The sequence below is a fragment of the Platalea leucorodia genome (assembly GCF_965183815.1).
Source record: "Platalea leucorodia genome assembly, chromosome: Z".
In the NCBI taxonomy this organism is placed as follows: domain Eukaryota; kingdom Metazoa; phylum Chordata; class Aves; order Pelecaniformes; family Threskiornithidae; genus Platalea; species Platalea leucorodia.
In genome coordinates this window covers 67,618,459-67,641,795 of record NC_138858.1, presented here as the reverse complement: position 1 = coordinate 67,641,795, position 23,337 = coordinate 67,618,459, and the positions used below count along the sequence as shown (strand labels likewise).

General features: G+C 37.1%; 1 protein-coding gene across 1 annotated transcript in view; it reads left to right on the top strand.

The window, feature by feature from the left end:
- The window catches only part of PRDM6 (PR/SET domain 6), a gene marked incomplete at both ends in the record, with an annotated part of 73,754 nt that overhangs the window by 28,929 nt on the left and 21,488 nt on the right, over positions 1-23,337 (top strand). The window contains one exon of the mRNA XM_082335810.1: positions 20,413-20,540. Coding sequence (XP_082191936.1) covers positions 20,413-20,540 — 128 coding nt within the window. The remainder of the gene's footprint in view (positions 1-20,412; positions 20,541-23,337) is intronic.

The following is a 23,337-nucleotide window of genomic DNA, read 5'->3' as shown; positions in this document are numbered from 1 at the left end:
TACTGTCTCTTGTGTTTCAGTTCCTGTTAGTTTATACTGCTGCAAGCACCAGGACGATTTTCTGTCTGATTAAATCTTTTTGACTAGACTTTGTTGGAGGGCAGAGTTGGTCCTTCATTTTGGACAAGACTGAATATAATTTGCATCCCAAAGACCCAATTTTGACAGCAATGATTTCTCCTCTGTTAAGACAGACATCTGCAAAGACCTCTGTCTTTGGAGAACTCAGAAGATATTCATGTCCACCATGGGACAAGGTTGTGGTGGCACAGGGACTGCTGGGAGATCTGGTCTGGTGCCTTTGGAGAGAGCAGATCAGCAAGGGGAGCCACAGTTGCTTTACTGGAAGCCCACCTGCCCTCCCGGTTTAACCTGGTTCTGCTGTGGAGTGTTGGACTGTTTGAAGCCACTGCCACCTTTTGTGTGGAAACTATGCTTTCCCTTGGCCCTTCTCCCAGCAGTGGAGGGATAAGAGCCTCTGGTCTTAAGTAAAGCCTTTTTTCTCCTCCATCTGATAAGGTTGAAATAGTTAGGCTCATCAGGCTCTATTATTTTATGCTGTTGTTTGCAACATAAAGATTTTGCTGCAATGCAAGCAGTGGTATGCAATTATTGTCAGGCTCCAGACATACTCATATTCTTACCACTTGCATATTATCTCAAGGCTTCCAGAGAATGACTTGAGGCATCCCAGCCATTCAAGTCTTGAAATAAAAGCTGAGTGGAAGTGGCATGCTTTTAGTTTTTTTTTTACTTTTAATCATGTGTCTGAAAAGCTTTCCCAACACAGTAGTTTTGTGAGCAATATGACAAAAAGTGATTTTTTTCTCCTTTTGCTTTTGAGTTGCCCTGCTGGAATCATTTACTGGGTAGGAAAGGTCATTTTAGGGAAGTAGCTTTCAGCAGCATTATAACCACAGCTCTCCTAAAAGCTGCTGTTGCTGCTGTTCACTTTACCAATGAAAAAGAAAAAGAAAAAGAAAAAGAAAAAGAAAAAGAAAAAGAAAAAGAAAAAGAAAAAGAAAAAGAAAAAGAAAAAGAAAAAGAAAAAGAAAAAGAAAAAGAAAAAGAAAAAGAAAAAGAAAAAAAGGCAAAGAAAAAAAGAAAAAGAAACAGAAAAAAGAAACAGAAAGAGAAAAAGAAAAAAAAGAAAAAGAAAAAGAAAAAGAAAAAGAAAGGAAAAAGAAGAAGAAGAAGAAAAAGAAGAAGAAAAAGAAGAAGAAAAAAGAAAAAGAAAAAAGAAAAAAAGAAAAAAGAAAAAGAAAAAGAAAAAGAAAAAGAAAAAGAAAAAGAAAAAGAAAAAGAAAAAGAAAAAGAAAAAGAAAAAGAAAAAGAAAAAGAAAAAGGAAAAGGAAAAGGAAAAGGAAAAGGAAAAGGAAAAGAAAAAAAGAAAAAAGAAGAAGAAGAAGAAAAAGAAGAAGAAAAAGAAGAAGAAAAAGAAAAAGGAAAAGAAAGGAAAAGAAAAAGAGAAAAAGGCAGAAGTACATTTTGGAAAGAAAGCTGAAAAATAAAAAAAAAAAGAAAAAATAACAATATTCCTTGCATCATTTCTTCTCACTGGTTGACAGCATGCTTTCATAGTCCAGTTATAACAGAGGCTAAGAATTTTTAAGACTGATATGATGCTATGCATTTACTTATAAATGTATTTATATGAAGAGGCTAGTCTTGTTTTGCTGGTCAAAAATGCACTACAATAGTCACATTCAAATGTTAAGATGATAAAAATTGTTTATACAATTTTTCTTTCCTAAAGACCATGACAAAACAACCAATACAAAAGCAATACAAAAATGGCTGACTTTTTTGAGCACTAGTCTCAGTGAACTCCATCCAGCGTGTGGCAATTTATAGCAGGTCGTATTTGTGCTCTCAGTCACTAACACTCAATATCACTAAGTTAAGTATCCGGTCCTAGTCAGTTAACCTTGCTTACGATGTATTGCCTTGTGACAGTGCCTGTTTCTCTCCATGGTCTCTACAAGGACATTGGGTAATAGGGTTAGGTTATATACTTAACCTTAGCTGGTTAATGTTATGTGAAATGAATCCTACCTTCAAGTCACTAACAAACTTCAGTTTTACACTGCATGTGAACAAAGGAAATAATCAATAGTGACCCAATATTTATTGTCAGTTTCCCATATTGCAAATTCACTAAGGCCATGTTACATTGCAGCCAAAGATGTGCCTGCACCTCTGGGCAGATACAAGGCAACTAGCTTTAATCAAGGTAATTATTTCGGCCTTATAAATAATGTAACTCCAGCAGTTCTGAGCTTACCATGGTATGCAAAACTCACGGTGAAGTGTGGTAAATAGCCTTAAGTACATCCCATGTTACTATGATTGCCCTGCTGTCGTGACCCAAATAACTAACTTACACCTAGAGAACAGATTTGTCTGCATCAGTCCCAGTCACTTTCATTGCAGTGTCGACATGCTCTAAATCAGTAGGATTTTTAATCTGTGATTATACTTGATATATATGAAAGCAGAACTGGGCTGGTATCTTTTCCTATGCAAAGTATATGATATGTCTACTAAAGCAAAGGCTGCTTAATTTAAGCATTCTCTGTTCTGTAAATGCAAAGCCATCAATATTTTTCTTGGATAACATTTGTTCCGAATTGTAGCCACCAGAAGGTCAGAAGAAGTTCAAAATGACACGATGGAGTTTATCTGTTTGTTTGGAAAAATGATCTGGTTATTGCCATAGCAAGTTATATTAAATTGTTTTGGTTGTATGATATAGGATTTTTATATTAATGTCATATTATAAATGTATTTATAAACCAGTTGAGCTTTGACTATTATAGTTCAGATCTGTGCAATTTTATAATTGAGACATTTGCAAATTTACAGTTAAAATTATTTTGGGAGGGACCAAACATAGATGTATTTTAAAAGAAAAACTTTGGATAATTGTATCATGATGGATCTTTTGAGTCCTGTTCATTTCTGCTCTCAAAGATATTAAATCAATACAAATCTCAGGACTGACTGTGTGCAATATGTGAATGATGTATGTGATGAGGTTTGGATTTTTTTCTCGTTTATTTGTGCAGTATATGTAGATGTGCCATTGAAGTTCACAGACTGTTTAAGCAGAGTTGCAATGTTAATGGCATGGTTTACCTCAGGTGTAAAATGGGAATTGCAACACATACCTTTTGTGATATTACAGGTGAAAAGTGCTACAATCATTTGTTATAAGTGACTAAAGATCTTCCTGCTCTTTCTCTCCCATCACCACAATCATTTAAAAATCTGCCAGCTATCTGCTTGCTGCTGCTATTATTGTACTGACTTTTAGAGGCCTTACACCATCATAAAGAGACTGAAGCATAGACACTCTCTGCATTGTGGAGCAAGATGCCTTTTGACACTATTTGTAGTCCTTGCATGGAATTTTGTGTGTTAAGAGGTGTTCGTGTCAGTATGATTTTGGGTGTGATTCAGATCTTATATACAATGTTAAAAAATTCATTAGAAGCTGAGGGGGTTTTTTTTAGTGTTCATTGATTTTGAACATTTTTAGAGAAATCACATTTTAGATTGAAAAAATATGTCACAAAAAATTACATTTAAATTTGATGAATATGAAATGTATCTACAGTTGAACTATGTTATTACTAATGATTTACCTGTAGTGATTGGAAGTGGTTATTTCATAGTCATAACTATAATGCTAGGAAGACAGTAATCCCTCCTTCATTTTCACTAAATTTGATGTAGTAGGTTTATAAGTTAAATCTCCTGAAATATGGAAAAAGTAGCAAAAAAGTAAATGACAACAGGAAATGTAATTTTCTTCTTTCAGGACTGCCAGACATTCTGTATAATACAGGATATCCTGTATATATAGTGAAGTCAAATATGAAGAGCATACAGGGCACACTCTTTTCTGTATTGTCATGGCAACTGATGCTTTTCCAAACATGCAGCAGCTTAAATTTCCAGAGATTCAGGAAAACAGCAACTGCATCTGGACCTATTGCCTGTGCAATTGGTCCAACACATGAGATTTGTTAAGCATTTGCAAACTGTGCACCATGACTTTTCTGTCCAGCACTGTTCCAGATTTCACCTTCTTGTTACTTCACATTTCATGACGTGACTGCTGAAAGTAGGTATACTCTTTTGGGATGCTGTCGAGAAGATTATCAAAGATGCAGATAGGTATTAATGGGGATCAGCAAAGGTCACCAACCCAATCTATATCTCACTGTTGAGCAAAAGTTACTGTTTTTTTGTGAGCCTTTATTGTCACCACCATACCTCTTCTCTACTTACACATCACAAGGCCAGATATTGCAGGAGAGCATTCCTCCTGCAGCCGCAGTGAGAGACTCCATCGTACATTTTTCTCTTCCGTGTGCTGAACTTCCAGTGATATCAGCGGCAGTGCTAAGTACATAATAACTGAAAAATGTTTAGATATCAGTGTTATACACTGGAATCAGTGTAGAAGTGAAGATTATTACAGCAGTGAAAGTTTTGGGGACAAAGCACACACATTCATACTAAAACCAGGCTTCATTAGTCCTGCTCACTGAGCAACTAGCCTTTAAATTATGGAATGCTCCTGAATGTACCTCATTATTAAGCCTCTGGTAAGTGTCTTTTCCTCTCAGTCAGTTTGTTTATTCATCCTTGATTCCAGGATTTGCTCAATTTTCTAGGAAGTATAATATATTTCCTATCCAGATGCCACACGGGATTACTAGACAATTTACTTATCTGGACAAAATAAATGTCTTTTCTTTGAAGCCTGGAGTAACTCACATCCTTCTCTGCTCTCTACTGGAGAATGAAAAGTCTTTGAGAAAAAGAAGCAAAATCTTCCACAGTGACATACTATCGTATTCTGTTGGATGATCCTTGGTATTTTTTGACAGAATGAGTCAGCAGAGGCTAGAATCATAGTGCATTAACCTCTCCTGTCTCTCTCATCCCATACTCCCAGTTTCTTGGAGAGTTTTTAGACAAATTTGAACAGGCTAAGATGACAGTCCTGGGATTGCAGCAGCTGTTTGGGCTGTCTCAGTACAGTGTCTTATCTAAAGTTGGCCGTGACTCTGTAACAGCAGTGACTCCCTAATGCTAAAGTACTTTTCCATCTTCTCCTCTCACCTTTTACTCTGATTTTTGGCTGAAAACATTGGCCTCTTTAGTTTACTGTTGTTAGGTGGAGTGAGTTCAAGATACTAAGCAACCAAGGGGTTTGAGTTTAGGAATGTTTTCAAAATAACTATAAAATATGAAATTTATGTTATCCACAATATGTTAGAGGTCAGTTCGCCCTCAAAACATAATGTCTGACAATTGTGCTTTCTTAGTGTGGGTTAGAAAAAGAATATAGTAGACTTAGGAAAACATCATAATTTAAGAAGTGACACATTTCAACAAAGACATAAAACTGTAGGCAGTACAGAAAAGAAGCAAAACCTTAGGAAACCATTACTTCATTAGGACAAATATTTTATGTCTTTTAAAAGACTCCTTATTAAAAAGGGTGAGCTCTAGGACATTCGTGTTTGCATGAAATCATAAATCTGCCATTTGAGAACAAGAAGTGCTTCTTTCTATGGATAAATTGATTTTTATTACAGCTTCATCAAATTCTTTGAAAATAGTTAATCTGAGTGTATGGCTAAGAGTTAGCACACAGTTATTTTTAATATTCTCTCATCTTACAAGTGTAGTGGTCAAATCAGTTAGGACAGTCAGCACCATACAGTAAGTAGGCAGTCTGTGAGGCACAAAAAAGAAGCTGAACAAGGGCTCATTTCTTGCTATTAGCAGGAACACGTTCCTCATGAGGAACACCTTACATAAAATATACAAACGTACTCTTTTATTTCCCGCATTGCTTAGCTTCTCCCACTCTTTCTTTAGTATGCTTTCCTTTTTCCTTTGCCCTCAAATGTATGGGCTAATATATGCATGTGACTTAAATGCCTTCACAATGGACTGGCAGCCAGGGAATACCAGCTGGCTAAGAAAGGGCTTAGATTTTAACTTGTCTGCATGTAGATTCAGCATTCATTTTCTCCATGAATGGGAGGGAGCTGGTAGAGCTCTATACCCCACTGGGAAACCCAAGGCTTTACTCTTCTGGCAGAGGGGAAGCGGGGCAATTCCTGCTTAGCCTGGGAAAACCGTTGCACTCCTTATTAGTCTCTTTGTATTTAAGCAGAGAATTTTTGTGATTATGCATGAGGCAGAAAGAGACAGGAAAGGAGTGGGGAAAGGTTACGCTTTCATCATGTTTTCTGGGTCTCCCAATTCATTTAGCCTTATCTGTGTCTTTTAGATTGCAAGCTCTTAGGTGCCATGACTGTTTTTATGTATGCCTTTAATAGCCTATCACTGGTGTACAACAGATAACTAGTTACAAATTGTTGGGGTTTTCCAAGGAAACCAATTTTTTTTCCAGAGAATGCTGAGAAACTAAAACTGTTTGCATAAAAATGTCAGTTTCAAGGAAACTTCTGATGAATAAAACTTTGGGGAAAATTGTTCAAAATCATCTAAACATGTTGTCCTTACATTTTCTAAACAGAAAGTTCATTTCTCAGTTCAGAACTCCTTTCAGTTTTAAAGCTCAGTAAGCTTATAATGAAACAATTTATTATGGTTTATAAAATCTTGAAATCATCCAAATGACTTTTAAAAAAAAAAATCTTGCTCCAAAACATTTTGTTATTACTTTACAAACATTGTGAGGTTTTGGCTATATTCAGTAAAATAATTTTGCATGAAGCTCTGCTAAAGAGTGATTAATTTCTCCTTTGTGTTAAACTTTGAGGATGGTGGGAAAATAATGAAAATAAGGACTGGTTTATTTTGCTTTGTTTTTAGAATTTAGACTTGGGGAAAAAAATAAAAGTCATTTTGGATGAATCATTTTACTGCGAAGATTTTTGACATGGATTATAGTCACCCATTCTATTGGTTTCTAATTAATTCATCTGTTTTGTGTCCCTTTATAAAAAAGTCAACATTTAAGGCCAGTACACTTGCTGCTCAAACTACTCTCCTATTTCTGAAATATACCTGCTGCATCTGTGGTAGCCTACATAAGCTGTCTAAATATTTCACTTAAATGGTTTGGGACCAAAAAAATGGCCTTTTACCTAAAATTATTTTGGCACAGAGAGCAGAGTTGAGAAACGCTGGAAGGATAAAAGTACGCTGCATAGTGTTAAAGATGAAACAGAAAAATGCAGAATGGAATAGAGAAAGACGAACACAAACCTTTTCAGTCAGCCCTTGGTTTTCACTCTAACGAGGCATTCTTGGCTGTTTTTCTACTGCCTTGATAAAATGAGGGACAGAAAAAAGGAGCATGGTGGGAGTGGCTGATGGGAGAGTAGAGGGAAGTAAAGAGAATTTTGAATAACATTGGTTAGATATATGAGAGAAAGTTGGAATTAATAGTAAGACAATTGTTTTTTAACCTAATTAGAAATAAAGACAGAGAAGAACCATAATGCATAAATGATATTCTTGTGACAAGGTGCTATACAGTCATGGAGCAGCATAACGTGTAGATCCAAATGTAACCATTTATAGAGCATATATCTGTGTTGTATGTAATTTCAGAAGTGGCAGTGTTTGATTCATTCCAGGAACGAGGAAATATGCCTCCTGTTGAATTGCCAACACTGTTTATGTCAGTATCTCCATGTTGCTTGGACATCTCCAGTCTGAGTACTGTCTTTGTTAGATACCAGATAGTTTCTGAGAACTGACTGAAGCCCTGCGGAATATAGCTTTTAATTTATATTTATCTGAAAATTTGTATCATTCTACAATTTTAAAAACTGAGTTCATGAGTTATATGTAGTGCAAATGAAGAGCAGGCTACAGCTTTACTGCTTATTTCTAGATCAAATCTTTCTGGACTATCTTTTCCTTGGCATGAATCTAGAATGTGGATACCTCAAGGGGAAGTGCTTAATTTTTATTGTCATCCATGTAATTTTCCAAAATAAGTGCTTCCGTTCTCATCCATTGAGGCTCTTGGTCAGGTTTTAATTTTCACAGTGTGAAGATGTGATGAGTACATGAGCAGTTACTCAGATTTGCTGGTCATAGTCTGAGATTAATTACAAAACATGGGTTTGCTACAATAAGCTTGCCAAAATCTATCAAGCATTGATCCTTTTCCATGTCAGCAAATATGGAAATGAAAAGGATGAAGGAAAGTTCAAGCTGAAGAGCAGTTGGAACCTATTGTGTTTCATCCACCTCAATAGATAGGCAAAATATTGTAATGCTGAGTCCACCCTTTATTTAGAGTATACACAATTCATGACAGTGTTTTTTATAACTCTAAAAATTACACTTAATAAATATGAGAAGATACAGGTTTTCTTGATTACTTAAACCTAAATGTTTATTCAAGCTTTCATGAGAAGTTTGTCTTAATTTAAACAGAGCTAGGGCTGCTGAACGGGTGCCATTTTTTTGATGTGGACTCAGTACACATGAACAAGTTTTAATAACATCCACATTCATTTAGCTGGTAAATGTATTCTACAGAGGCTTTGCTTCAGCATGGTTTGCCTACTGCAATCAGAATGAAACTGAAGCCTAATTTTCATAGGTAGATTGTATTTAAGGGTTTTGTCCTTTATTTCATGTAATAAAATGATTGCTGGCTTTAATTAAAAAAAATCAGAAGAAACGTGTGTAAATATTGCTGCTGCAGTTCAGAGCAATGAAGTATTATTCTTATTTTCCCTGTTCTGTGTTGATGTTATGTAGAAGTTGGAGACACTAACACATTGTGGATATTGCTGCTGAGAAGGAGAAGGGAAAAAGATAGGCTTGAAACACAGCCTGTGAGATGGCACAAGGCCAACGCACTGAAAAATGGCAAACGTCACATTTAACAGCTGGACGCAGAAATATTTCTCTTTAATTTGGAAGGAGAAAATTTTTTTCACAGCAGGGCACTCTCAAAAGAGCACAACATCAAAGAGGGTGGGTCTCCCCAGTCAAACATCATCTGGCTCCAGTGATGGAGCAAAATGAATGAACTGTCAGGACTTTTTTCCAGTGTGTATGTTTTTGCCAAGTGAAAAGTAAAAGGTTCAGTGGCTTGTTCTGATCACAGACCAAATCCTGATAATGGAAAGCTGATTCCCTAAAGTCTTCCTCTGATCAGTTGACAGGCAATGTCTGAAGAAGACCCCAGATTGATTGATGGTCCACTTTGTATTGATGGCCCCTGCCACCCTTAGAGATAAGTAAGATATGCCAAATGCTTAACAGCTCTGGAGGGCTCTGTGATTGTGACTCAGGCAATGTTCTAATCTAATGTTATAATCCTCACAGAAACAAACTCTCTTCCAAAGAAACTTAACATGATACTTACCAATACCAGACCTGCACTCTGGCAAGAAAAAAATCCATTTCACATTCTCCACCATGTGTCCACTAGCAACACCAGCGCTACTCCTTAAGGCACCCTTTTCATCTGCTTCTTGACTCTGACTTCAGCTCTGAAGCAGTTGCAAACTAACCATCACCATACTGGTTTCCTGACAATCTTATAATCTAACAAATTTGAAGGAATAATAGAGCACAGGCATTTTTTTCAATATAAAAACATGGCGACACAGTTTGTACAGCCATTACTCATTTGTTTTATGAGGAATCTCAGGCATAGTTTATCATATACTTTATTACTTGACCTTTTTATCATCATCTGGGGAACTTAGCATTCCAGACATTCCAAAATATTCCAAACTAAAAATATCAGTGTGCCTCATTATTTAAAACTCACAAAGGAATAAAGTTTATTTTCTAAAATATGTCATTTTTACTGAAATTACACATTTATGGTGAGCCTTAATGAGACATTTAAAAAGGATTGAAAGAATTATCTGTGGAGTCTGTACCGTAGTAGTAAATGGATGCTCTGTTGAGATAGATGTTCTACATATACAGTGTAAAGACAGTTCCTACCCACATTTACTTACAAACTCAGAGTGAAGATAAACAAATGGTGCACAAAAAAAGGTATCAAAATCCCTGTTTTCTATGGCCACAGGATCAAGACAGAGAGTTTAAGTATTTGCTGTAAGTCATGTGACAAACCTTTTTCAGAACAGGAGCTGAACCCAGGCATCTGCAGAGCAATTACAGTGTCTGAACAGAGATGCTTAATGCCATTTTAAATCCTGGAAAGTATCTAAGACATACAGACAGGGCTGACAGCTAAGGCACAGAACTTAGGAAGATCTGCCTGACTTCTGGAGCAGTCACTGGAGGCTCAGTAGGATACTCAGGGCCATCAGAAACACTACTGGAACTAGTTTAGACACAGGAATATAACACTTTTCACGCTAGTCCAGTGCCAAACCCTTATCAGTGGTTCACAACCATCACACTAGGCAGCAGTGCTTTTGTCAGAGCAAAGTAATGTTCTTGACATTGCTTGAAAGTGAGGTTACTTGTGGACAGGCTTTCATTTCAGAAGTTTTTTTTAACATGTAACTCATTTCTGAATTAGTTTTTTTTCCAGTTCCTTTCTTCTCATAGAATGCCCATGAACCATGAGGCAGGAATTTCAAAGTGAAGGTGGTGGATGTCATCACTATCTTGTGAGCTGACAAGATGATCTCCAGAGATCCCTTCCAACCTCAGTGATTCCACGATTTCCCGAAATGCCCCTGACTTCAAATGAGACCATAGGCTCTCATGGCACATGCAAAGAAAACAGAAGAATTCCCGGTCTCAAGGCAAGAAGTATTGCTTAGAAAGTTAGAGCAAATTATAGCTGCTTTTACCTGCGTAAAAAGCAGATAGACATGTAGGTTTCCAAAGGTTCCAAGTAAGTAGGAACTTGAGTCCCATTGACTTCAGCGGCAGTTTTAAGTCTAACTTGCTAAAGGATTTTGCCAGTTTTACTACAGGATTGAGAGTATCTCTAGGAGCTCTATGCTTGAGAAGATAAGTACATTTCTAAACTGGTTCTTAAAATGCCTAGGGGCATATGGTTTTGGAGCTTTAAAAAATCCTAAAGGTAAAGAAAAGAATGAGAAACCCCAAGTGCTTCAAAGTGAAACCAAACAAAATTCCTGAGCTAGCAAGCTTCATTTACAGAATGATAGCTGTGCCATATATTCTATGTGCCATAATATATCTGAAGGTATCACTAAGCATTGAGGCTGCGATTTGCAAGTCTAAAATCTGCCACCTTCCTGGAAGTGGTAATTCGCACATAGACACAGTTTCAGGCACAAAGCCATGAAAACACAGTTTGGAACCATGTTTTGAAAATGTACTCAACAGAAATTACAGGAGTGAGGGCTCAGAAAGTGTTCTTTCCTTGTGCCATCAGTTTCTTCTTGGTCCTCTTGGTAAGGTAAGCCCTGAGTCATATTTGAACAACAGACCTTCCTTGCTCCGCCTGCAATTTTCTTCCTTCTCGCATAGTAGAACCAGGGCAATTTAGAATGATTTCCATTTATGCGTGTCTTTTGGTCCTGAGTGATTTCTCCAAGGTCACTGAGTTATCAGTAAGTCACCTTAGGAGCTGTGTACCCACTCACTTGTTTCAGCTGCATTGCCTAGCTTGATGCTGAGTGATGAAATCTGCCAAAACTTGTTTTCGTATCCGCTGCTTTGGAGTGTGGTCCTCTGTCATATTATGTTTGTGGTTAGCTATTTTGCCCTTTTAATTCTTTGTCCAACTGGATGGGTGTATTGACTATATGGAAATAGGCTGAAAGAACATCTCAGCTGAATGACAGAGGACCCCTCTGGAATATTTGGTTACTTGTGAAAGAATGAAAAAATATGAAACAAACACTTTTTAATTTCACTTTGCAATGTCTAAAGGTCTTGAGAAGCTGCAAGAAAATGGCCAAAGCTCTGTCATTATCTTGCAAAGGTACCAGTAGTATTTTCAGGTGCACCAGGAGCAACAAAGATCATCATAACTGTCTTGATTCCCTGCCTCAGAATATCATCCTAGCAGCTGTACTACTGAGCAAGTTCAGTGAGACTTCCCAGATGAGTGAGGGTTTTCAGCATCAGGCCCTTATAGTCTTCTTGTAACTCCCTCCCTGACACACATATTGGGATATGCATCTACCAGCCAACTGTTGTGACAGTCTTCTGTTTGGGTTATTTCAGCTTTGATCATTTGCCTCCCTGTTTTTAAACCACTTTTTCCTTTTTAGCCTGTTTTTTTACTGGTGTCTTTGGATACTGAACCTAGATTGGCAACACTTTTTCTCTTCATGCTCTGTCCCCCACATAAATGAGACTGCAGAGAACAACTTCAGTCCGTTGCCTCCCCATGGTCTTCTGCTACCAAGGCTGCATGGGAACGCAGTGTAGTTAGCAGGGTGAAAACCCCAATGCCAAGCAAAAATGCCTCCACCGCAGAACGACCTGTGGCTGAAATGCCACTGCTTTTTCTGTCATATCACTGTATCTGTCAGGAGGGTGCAAAAGCACACACTGAGGAGCTCATGTTACATCAGAGGATACTGCAAGAGCACTAGTCCTTTACATACCTGTTTGCATGTGTGCAGATTTCCAGCTACATGTGTGTTTTGTCTGCTCTGTGTCTTCCCCTTTTTGCCCTGTTGTTGAGTAACACTGGTTTGTGTTACGTCTAATTCTTCCCTATTCTAGGACCTCCATGGGCTAGTGTCAAAACACACTGTTGAGAGTTGACTTAAAAAAAAAATAATTTACTGAAGTCCACATAATCAGCAGGGCATTGCTTTCGTGACACTTTCTGGAACAAGGCCCCAGTCGTCCAACCGCTTACACAGATGCTTGATTTCACACACGAGTAGTCCCATTGAGATCAATGGGACTACAACATGTGCGTAAGTGTTTGCTGGACTGGGGTCTAAGTGAGAGATGAAGCCTTTCACCTAGAACAGACAGTTCAAAACAGTGTTTATAGTTTCATATGCTATAATCCTTTGAGAAACATTAAAACTAAATAGCTTTTAATATTAGTTGGCAAGTATTCTCTTTTATAAAATTTGCTAGATGATGCCTGCTAGATTAAAGAGAAGAAACATTAAGCGGATATTACAAGATATACGCTCCATATCAGATATGGCTAATTGTAGAAAATTGTTTTAAATAGTGTGAGCAGTTAAAGACCATTGGCTGTCAGGATATATTTCTGTGCATTTTCACAGAGGTGTTGCATCCCAGGGAGATTATTGTCAAAAAATGCTAGAGAACGTTTTAGTCTGATTTTGACCAGTGAGGCCTCCTGATGTTTCCTCTTTGCTCACTTATTTCAGGTATCTATTCTGTTAATAGTTTATAGCAGTTCAAAACACTTCAGTGCAGTTAAAAACATTTGGAAATCTTCATGGTAATTCAAAGTATAAAGAAATTGACACCATTTTGCATGTAATACAAAAATTGCAAGATCAAAAATAATTCTTGAAATGCACTGTTACTTTTTCTACATGGCAACAAAATATTATCGAGTTATTTAAAAAATAGAAGCACTTCAAAATAAGTAACTAGTTATTGACATAGATTTATTTCACATACATGTAAAGACTGTAGTAACTAGCTTTCACTATCTACATAATAATAAAAACAAAGCCTTCTTATCTCATCACAAGCCAACAAGCTTAGATGTTATCTGTAGCATATTTATATTTTTAATTCTGATATCTGCCCAAAAAGAATCTGAAGGCATATTTTAAGTGGCAAAACCAACCAGTTAGACTTATCAAGCAACGGTGGAATATATGAGAAGCGTTGATAACTAGCATCTTTCTGAAATAATATCCATACAGATGAATAGGGAACCTGTCCAAATGTTTCCACTTATAGTAAAATGAGGTTGCTGACATGTATGTTACTATTTTTTCATACTGGTTTTACGTGTGTAGTTCATTATTACAGATTCAATAGTATTTATTAGGCATCAGAGTTATCACAATGTGATGAATACACATTTCTTTATACTGGCGAAGAATAATTTGCCTGTCTACTATATAGGTAATATAAAAAATAGTATGTAATTTACAAAGTATTTCAATATTTGAGATGTGATCTTTGTAAAGGATGTGACTATATAATATTATTATCTGTCAACATCGGTTTCTTTTTAGTTATGCTGTTTTTGGAGAATTTTTCATGCATTGCAGTTTGCTTCTGAGGTTCATTATATTTCATATTTTCTTTTACATAGAGAGACTAAGAGTTGTTCTTAAAACGTTTGCTGAACAGCCTGACTCGATCACCAAGCTAGTGAATGAAAGGAGAATAATGTGGTGGCTAAATGCATGATTGTTTCTACACAGCTTTCTCATTTGGTGTGTAACAGGGAGAAGACGCGTATTCAGAAGGGCCCTCCTCCTCTAAATCAGATGCCGAGCTCCTAATATTAAAGACATTTAAAGTCTAAAAGCATTCATTCTTCAAACAGTTGTTATCATCAAACATGATCCCAGGTGTAGTTTGATTTTCAGGCTAAACTATATTCCTTAAATGTAATCTATTCAGGGAATTTTGTCAGTTCTCTCCTCTTTCAGTTCCTACAGCATCTTCTGAACATTTCAAACTTTCTAGATAATGAGGTCCTTTGGCAGTGTGTTGATTTCAAAGGGAGCTAGGCACCAATGTACTACACAGAATACAATCTAAATGAGCAAGTTATCAAGTCATGCATACAAACCATTTTGCTTTCAGTTTGACAAGATTAGAAACGCTAAAAAGTAAATAATGTATACATGTCATAATACACACTAGAGCCCATTGGCATTTTGCTCAACAATCACTGCCTTAGGCAAATCAAATCACTGAATTTTACCATGCGCTTACCTGTGTGAGTCTCAGAGCTTTTCAGAAAAGTGACTGTTTGCTATTGCATCTGCTTTACAGAAGAACTAACCTTCCTTGTCATTTGTTAAGATGGCTGTAGAGCTCTGTTCTACCAGTAATGTCACTGAACACTCTCCCCCAATCCATCAAATCATGCAAGTGTTCGACTTTACTTATGGTACTAGTTTACTCCAGGGGATGAATACAGTGCTGCAAATCAAATTAAAAAAAAAAAAAAAAAAAAGGTAAAGAAATGGCAGTTTCCTTCAAAGGAGATAATCAAGTAGTGGAACCAGCCCCAAAAGGACCGTAGCAGACACAGAAATCCTGGACCTTTTTGCCTGTAGCTTTCTTCTCCAAACATCCAAATGAATAAACGAACACAGAAACATGGCCTGAGCGGCTGAAGAGTTATGGACCCTGGGGAGGAAAATGGACTCCGAGGTTTAGGATGTATCGGAAAGATTATGTGTCAGGCAGTGGGTCTCACTGGCTCTGACAAAGGGACACAAGCAGGGCTGCTCTCTCTAGTGTCAAGAATAGGCTTTATAGATCCAGTCTCAGAATGTAATCTTCCATAATTGCACACCTTTTACAGACTGTCAGCTAAGTACCCAAGCTTATCAAACATTGCTCTTTTTGGCATTGTTTCCAACTTCTGTCTACTTACTGTAGCGGATATTGTAGTGTTGTTATGTCAAAAGCAAGGTCCTACAGTAATGAGATTTGCCTAGTGTAGAGATTATTCAGTTTTGATGTCCAAGCCAGTGAAGGAAGAAGCTTTCGGTGTTGTTGTGGCTCACAGGTGCATACATTATTATAGAAAGAATATAACCTGTATGCATGCTACCATATCTGACATGTCAGTGTGTTTCATCAGACTGTTACAACCTTTTTCTCTGTATTTCCAGTAGTTTAGAGTACATCCACGATTTTTAACTGCACAGCTGATGATTTATGAAATGTATGTATTCATCAAAAGTACTCCTTGGTATCTTGACTCTTCCCACTGAAGTCAAGGGTAGAACTTCTTGTGGGAGGAGAAAGCTAATGCTGAGTGATTTGAAAATCCTATGACCTTATGCATGTGATGTCAATGAGAATAGCAGTGAACAGCAAAAAGCAAGATGCTCTACTAATGGTAAGAATTAATTCTTGCATGTTTTGTGGTTTTCTTCATATCTCTTTTGATGTCTTGCAACATAAAAAATTATTCTAATGGCTACTTTTACAATACAGATGTACATGCAAACTAAAATTCCACTTTCAGGACTAGCCTTTTCTCCCTGTGCCGACAAGTAAAATGAGAGGTCAATTAAATAGTATGCTAATACCTTTTATATTTGACTAACCAGAAAAATAAAATGCAGGCAGAATTTCAAAAGACACAATCCTTTAGCAGGCCGTGGAAAGAGAACAAAGGAAAGCAACAGATAGAGAGGAAAGATCTCCAACAATCTAACCATTTTTGCTCTCCCTGTCTCTTCTGTGAAATTCTTTTTACTCGCTTCATAGCTTGGCTTTCTCTGCAGCTGTGCTATTACATTTGGGCTCCTTTATTCTAAAATTCTGTTGCATCTGTACCAGAAACTGGCACAACAGTCTTTAGCACTGGAATTACATTTGCCCCCATTGCTCACATTACATGTAAGCAATACTGACTATGTCAGTACTGAAGTCATTGAGAGTTCTCAGAAGGCTCTTTAGCACTCTGCTTTATCTGTTATACTACACTGCTTTATCTGTTATACTACTTTATCTGTTATACTACTTAAATCTTACGTGGTCCTACCTACACATGGTATGTTGCCAGAGTGACAGATGTTCCAGCAACTGCTGTTTATTTTACTTAGTAATGGTCATTCATAGATTTTAGAGCATCACTTATATGAGACACTGTGTGCTTTAGAAATGATATTATTATCACCATTATGTGTTGCTAACATCGTCATTATAAGTTTCAGTATCAACAGCCTCCAAATAATTATCAATAACCAATCCAACAAGTAATAAATCCAGCCCTTCATATGTAATTTATATTTGCATGCCATTACAAGATGAACCTGACCAGTATCAGTACACTGGCATCCTACCTGCTTTTTGCCATATTTCACAATTGGAATGCACGTGTAGGTCATGAGGAGTATCAGTGGCACCCTGTAAGAAATTTCATCATATGCCTCATACCTTTCTGTATTTATGTCTTGATTACTGAATAAACTGGTGTTTATAAAGAAAGGAATATAAAAAAATGGAAAAGAGAAGACTTAAATTGTGCTGGTTACCCTTTGGACTTACTTACTTGGAAACTGTTTCTGTTTCTGTATATTCTGAAGTCAAAGGATGAAATTTGTTGCGTAATAATATGCTTCACATTCTCAGTCCCTTGATAAGTAAAATACCAGTAAACCACCAGTAAACAGTCAAGAGCCTATTAAGAAGTTAATTAATTATATGAGAACTACTAAGGAGGAATACAAGGCATGTCAAATGAGAAGGTGAGTGCAGTCCTCTTCTATCAGACTCCAGTATCTCCTAGTAGTCTGGTGCACTCCTCAAAATTAGAACAAACCATAAAAAAGAAATCTTAAAGCTCTGAAACATTTAAAGCAAAAGCAAAAAAAACCCCTTAAAACTCAACAAAAACAACAGTTAACAAGTACTTTGGGTCAGAAGAGGCAAAAGATCCAGTAAGTAGTTTAGGTAACCCTTCCAAGTGTAATCAAAGTAGAAAAATGAAATAATTAATTTTGTTTCCACCACTTAGATCAATGACTGTTGTGAGATACAGAAGAAAACCCCATGCGTTCTCCATAGGCAGTTGGAGAAATGGTATTTTGTTTTGCCATGAAGTTCTTGCAATGTGTTAAAAGTTATGCCAGAGTAGATGAATGCAGTGATCTAATGAGGCAGTAAAATATTTTCAGTTAAATCAGTTTATCACAGGATTCTGTGGTAGTTTTTTAACAGATACTATGAGTGTTTAAGTACATATGCATGTGTAATACAGATGCAGGTGAATATATATATCCATATAGTTTGCTATAATGTCTAGGTTCACAACTTACGCTACACGTTTGCTTTTCCTCTGTTATGGCAAGTCATGGTTTGCTCCCTCATGATGGTTTCTACAGGCAATTATATAGTGGTTGCCAGATTTAGGCACTTGTAAAATGACTAAGAACTGGTGCACGATGATAATATGAATAATAATAACCATATCAGTTAAGTTTTTTCAGATTTTGACGTGTATTATGCAATTTGACAAATAAATGGATACAATGCGGTGTTGTTATTTCCATTCTGAGGTTAGGGTTTCTGTTTCCTTACATCTGGGTTTTCATTCCTGTAAGAACAGGGCTAAGAATGCTGTGGGATGGATTCTGGCTCTGCAGCTTTATTTGCAATGTCAGTAATATGCCCCTAGGAAAGGAGAGCATAGTGTCACTGATGCATCAGTACTTGCAAGAATAAAGAATTTGAAAATATTTTGTCTTGCTTGAAGAGCAATCCTTCCTACTCCAGGCCAAGGACCAAGAAAGCTCTAGTCCTGCATTTTCATGGCAGGTTTTAATTTCTCATGTCAGCTCATGACTGTCCATATACACAAAGTTCTGAGTAGGTCCTTGTGTGTCCAGATATGGCTGTCAGTACCCATTATAGCAATCGTCTTTGTCTTTCCTGTTTCATATCATCTGGGGATTAGGAAGCTATCAGCTTTTTATTTATGGGAAAAGGTTTTGCCTCATCTTAAGCCATATATTATTATGTGAGTAAGCACCATGTAAATGAATAGATGATAAACACCGTGCTGAGACTGCTTGTATAGATATTGCCAAAATGTTCCCAGCCAAGAACTGTTAGGCATTAGTTTTTCCTTCTCTTCCTTTTTGTGGGCTGATTTCCTGTAAAACTTTTCCATTTCCATTACAGATTTTTATTGTTTAGCATACTTTGCTCATGTATTCAACATACATTAACATGTGTACATAAGAATAGGTCCTTGCTTATAATCAACTAGCTACCATATATTAAAAAAAAAACAAATCCGCAGTATTAGAGTATCTATTTGCCTCTGAGGACTCCTCCTGATTTATCTGACTTTATTCCACCACTCAGTGCATGTTGGGGTAGCATCTTGCTTCTCCAACCCAGGAGCATCTGGTCAGGTTCCACCTGGTCCTTGTCACAGGCACTCAGGAACAAATGATAAGGATCTCTGTAGACACTTGATTTCCCCGTCTCTCATGCTCTAGCAATGGATATATTGCTCCTGATTACTCCCAGTCCCTCTTGGTCAAAAGCAAAAACAAGGCTGGTTCCTGAATTTGAGAGTCTCATGTGGTGACATAAACAACTAGATTCTGATTCCTGTGTATGTTTTTGTGTGCATTGTAGGAAACACTCTTTTAATAGTCATATAATTTTTGAGATTATTCTCTTGATATTGAAATAGAAATGCAAGACTGTTAATTTGCTTACTCTAAAAATGTTCAATTCAATGTAATAAATGTGCTTCCTCTTTAATTAGCAGAATTAGAACTTTCAAGAAAACATCAATTTAGGCTCATACAATTTCAAAAGCAATAACATTTTTTGGGTAGGATTATTAAAGCAGATGGTGTCCGTGGAGGGGTAAAATATCTGAAGATCAGGTTTGCTTCAGATAAACACCTAATTGTTCAGATGCATTTCTGAAGTTTAACAAAGTAATTGTGTAACAGGTAAAAATCTTGTGAGACCATGGGCTTTTACTAGGATTAGCACTTCCTAGATAACATTTTTTAAGCAGTCAGAAGGGCAGGTGTGCATGAAACATGTATCTCTTAATTTCAGAGCCTCCAGGGCAATCTTATTCTTCGACTTCAGAGGAAGCATCCAGTGCCAAATGGAGACATAATACTGTCTTTTTTTAAAATTACCCTAACTGGTTCTCATGTCCTTAGCAGGGATGTCATGTTTAGGAAAACCATGATTCCCTTAGGACTGATATCTCATTTACTACTTCAAAAAATTATATGCCTCAAGGGAGCTTCTAAAGGCATCTTCAACTCTCTTTTTCTGTCTAGTCTCGTTTGTTTTGGTATTATGAATCCTACAACTCCCTAATGTATCATGTGAGGTTGCTGAAGTACATGCTCTTGCTGCAACTGAGATGTGAAGGAAGGGATACTTGTTTAGGGATTACTACTGCCCCTTGCTCAGATGTTCCAGCCATTTCAGTGCGGGCTTTATATCCAGATTTTCTTGTTTATCTGGCAGTTCATTGTTTAAGGCCAGCCTGTCAAAATAGGTTAAATATTCTTTGGGAAACATGGTCACATCTTTGAGACACCACAAATATGTTTAATACAAAAAGATTGGCTTGATAAAAGAAACATGATAACTTGCAAAACTTGCATCCCCCAAAATGCTTTTCTGCTGTTCCATGTAGATTTCTAAGAGCATCAGTACGCAATGACAAATCTCATGGCAATAAATTCCTGGAAAAGGCATAGAGAGACACCAGCAAAGCAGTGAAAATGATTGCTGATGATTTGTTCTAACTACTTGACCTTGTGACATCTCCCCCAGATATATGACCAAGACGGAACACTGCAGCACTTTATTGATGGTGGAGAACCTAGTAAGTCAAGCTGGATGAGATATATCCGATGTGCAAGGCACTGCGGGGAACAGAACTTAACAGTGGTTCAGTACAGGTAAAGTATGTTTTAATTTACTCAATGCAACAAAATGAAAATGTTTTTAGTGAAAAGTCAGACTGTAACTGTCACCAGTACTATTGCCTTTGAGTGCAAAGACAGCAGCAGGGCTGCTCATTCAGGGCAATACAAAAGCTGCAGAGTGTAGTGAGGATGGGTTTAACTTTGGTTGCCCTGAGCTGAGGCCATTGTAGTAAGCATGCTAGACCTGTAGCTCCTGGGGACAAATGCAGCCCTGTGTCACTCATGTGACCACCACACTGCACAGACCCCTCTGCACATTTTCAAGTGGTCTGATCAGAAGCAAGCCAACACGATCTTCTGCCCTTAATAAAGATGCTTGTGCTAGAGGAAGGGGGAAAATGGCAGGAGAGGAGTTTTGAACCCAAAGGCTTTCTGAGAGTCAGTCATGAGATGTGTATACACCTAAAGCTTTTATGTTGAGTCCACCTGCTAGCCAAGATTGCTAGTGCTTGTGCCTCTTACGTCATTGGCTAGAGAAGGTCAAAATGTGAAGAAAAATGTAAAGAAATTATGGTGCATTTTACTTTGTACTCGCAAACAGATCCAGAAAACCCAAACAACGCATTACATAAATACATGATCTCAGCTATAAACAAACCTTTTGCCTCAGAATCAGAAGCAACTGCCTGGCCTTATTAAACGTGGTAGGAAGCACATCAAAGAATGCCCTGGGCTTGCCAGTCGCAGTGAGCAATCCTGATTTTGGCTCGTTGCTTTAGAGAGTGGAGTTTCTTTTCTTTAGGAAGAATCTTAAACATATTTAAAGTACCTTTAAAATTAAAAATAAAACATACAAAAGCAAGCTAAAATGAAATATATATAAAGTTTGATTACCCCATAGGGTTCCAATTTAACAATGGTAAAATTGTTCAATTCCATTTTCAGCTTTTTTATTCTCTGGCCAGTTGACTAAATAATGCTGCACTTAAAAAAATAACAATCCTATTTATACATTACAAAGCTTTTATTATACCCTTAAATATCTGATATTTGTAGCTAAAATCCCATCGGATTTTAAATAAACACACTGAATAATGAATAAAGATTGCTGTGATGAAAGAGTATTTTTGTAGGTATCTTGTGAACTATTTCTCAGGATGGTGGTGTGCACGCGCACATATACATATACAAAAATAAGAAAAAAATATATATGCGTACATATATAGATGACAAACCTAAACGAAAAGTGAGCATGAGAAAGTCATTACACATCTGTCAATATTAAGTGGATTTTACAACTCTCCTTTCATGATGGAGTTTTTACTTAGAGTTCCCTCTGTTGATCTGTTTTCGATTACTTCAGATCTTTATAAAATGAACTACAAAAACACAATTTAAAAAACTGGCATCCATCACCAGTGACTGCATCCAAGTGTAAGAAAATAGAAAAGTTGGACACTGAAAAACCGGCCTAATTTTTATTGTACATGGACGTCCTCCTCACAGAAAGTCAGCTGGTTTAAATTCATTCTGTTATGATTTGTAATATCTAAATGGAATTTTCTTCAAAGTGCTCTTGATTGATTGACCCTTAGCTGAACGTTTTGTTTTTATTTTGAGGCTGACAATAATGTTTGTTGGCATGTGTTCTGCTTCAACTGCGTTGGGACGCCATGAAGCTATCTTTATGAGTCATCCAACCACAATACTAAATACATGTCAGCAAAGGAAATATTATCCAAAAAGGGAAAAATCCCTTTGATGTACTTCAGCATGCAGAGATTTCTGCGAGTTTTGGAAGCTCTGTACGCTTGTAAGGGACGGTGTACGCTTACACTTTTTTTTTTCCTGCCTACTCCAAGCCTCACAGACCACCCATTGCTCAAAAACAGTTCTGCTCTTTCAGCGGCAAAGTGTGTCATTTGGTTTTAGCACATTCATTTGCCGGGCTGCTGTGTTTATGTTAAGGGAAGCCAAACTGAGAGATGAAATGTTACAAGGGTGAAGTACAAAGTAGACTCAATTTTTCTCAAGTTAGGGGATGCTGGTAATTTATAGCGTGGCTCCGATTTTCATTTTAATGTAACAGTGGAAAGAATTAATGAAATGTGCAGCTCTGGGAAGAAAGAGAGGGAGAAGAGGTGAGGAGGAGAAGGGGAGACACAAAAAGGAGAGTTTTTGTCAGATATTCATAGAAGGGTAGGAAAACCATTCTGCTTAGCTAGCAGTGCCCTCCTGAGACAGGGTGGCAGTAAGCGAGGAAAATAACAAGATAAATGAAATTTTTGCAGCTGCTAGTAAAATATTGAGAATCTGCACTTTTTTATTGATCTTTATGATTCTGTTGCCAAGAGCCACTTTGCGGTGACAAAATATGTTGACAAGTGCATATCTCACTGCCATGAAAAATGTGGTAACGGATTCTCCTTATGTCTGCAGTGTTATACAAGGAACAAATTGCATCGCTACAGCCAATTCTTTACAGAAAGTCTAAATTTAAGGCCTACCAACCCTAAACACTTTTATCTTGAACTTCAGGCTAACGTTTGTAGCAATTCTTCACTCAGAAAACCGGTTGAGGCCTAACATTTTTTTTTGGTCTATAGATGTTTTTCTGCCTTACATAAGCTGTTATAAAAAATGGTCATTTCTTGGTACTTTGACTGTATCATTTTGGTATGTAATCCTTCAGCGAGAGTGGAGTGTTATTCTTGTGTATATTGAATTTCTATCCATCTCACAGGAGTGTGTTTTACTGTTCCATATGAAGCCTAAGGGAAAAGCCACTGCAAACTGATAACATTTTTATTTTATCTTGTGCCTGATTCTA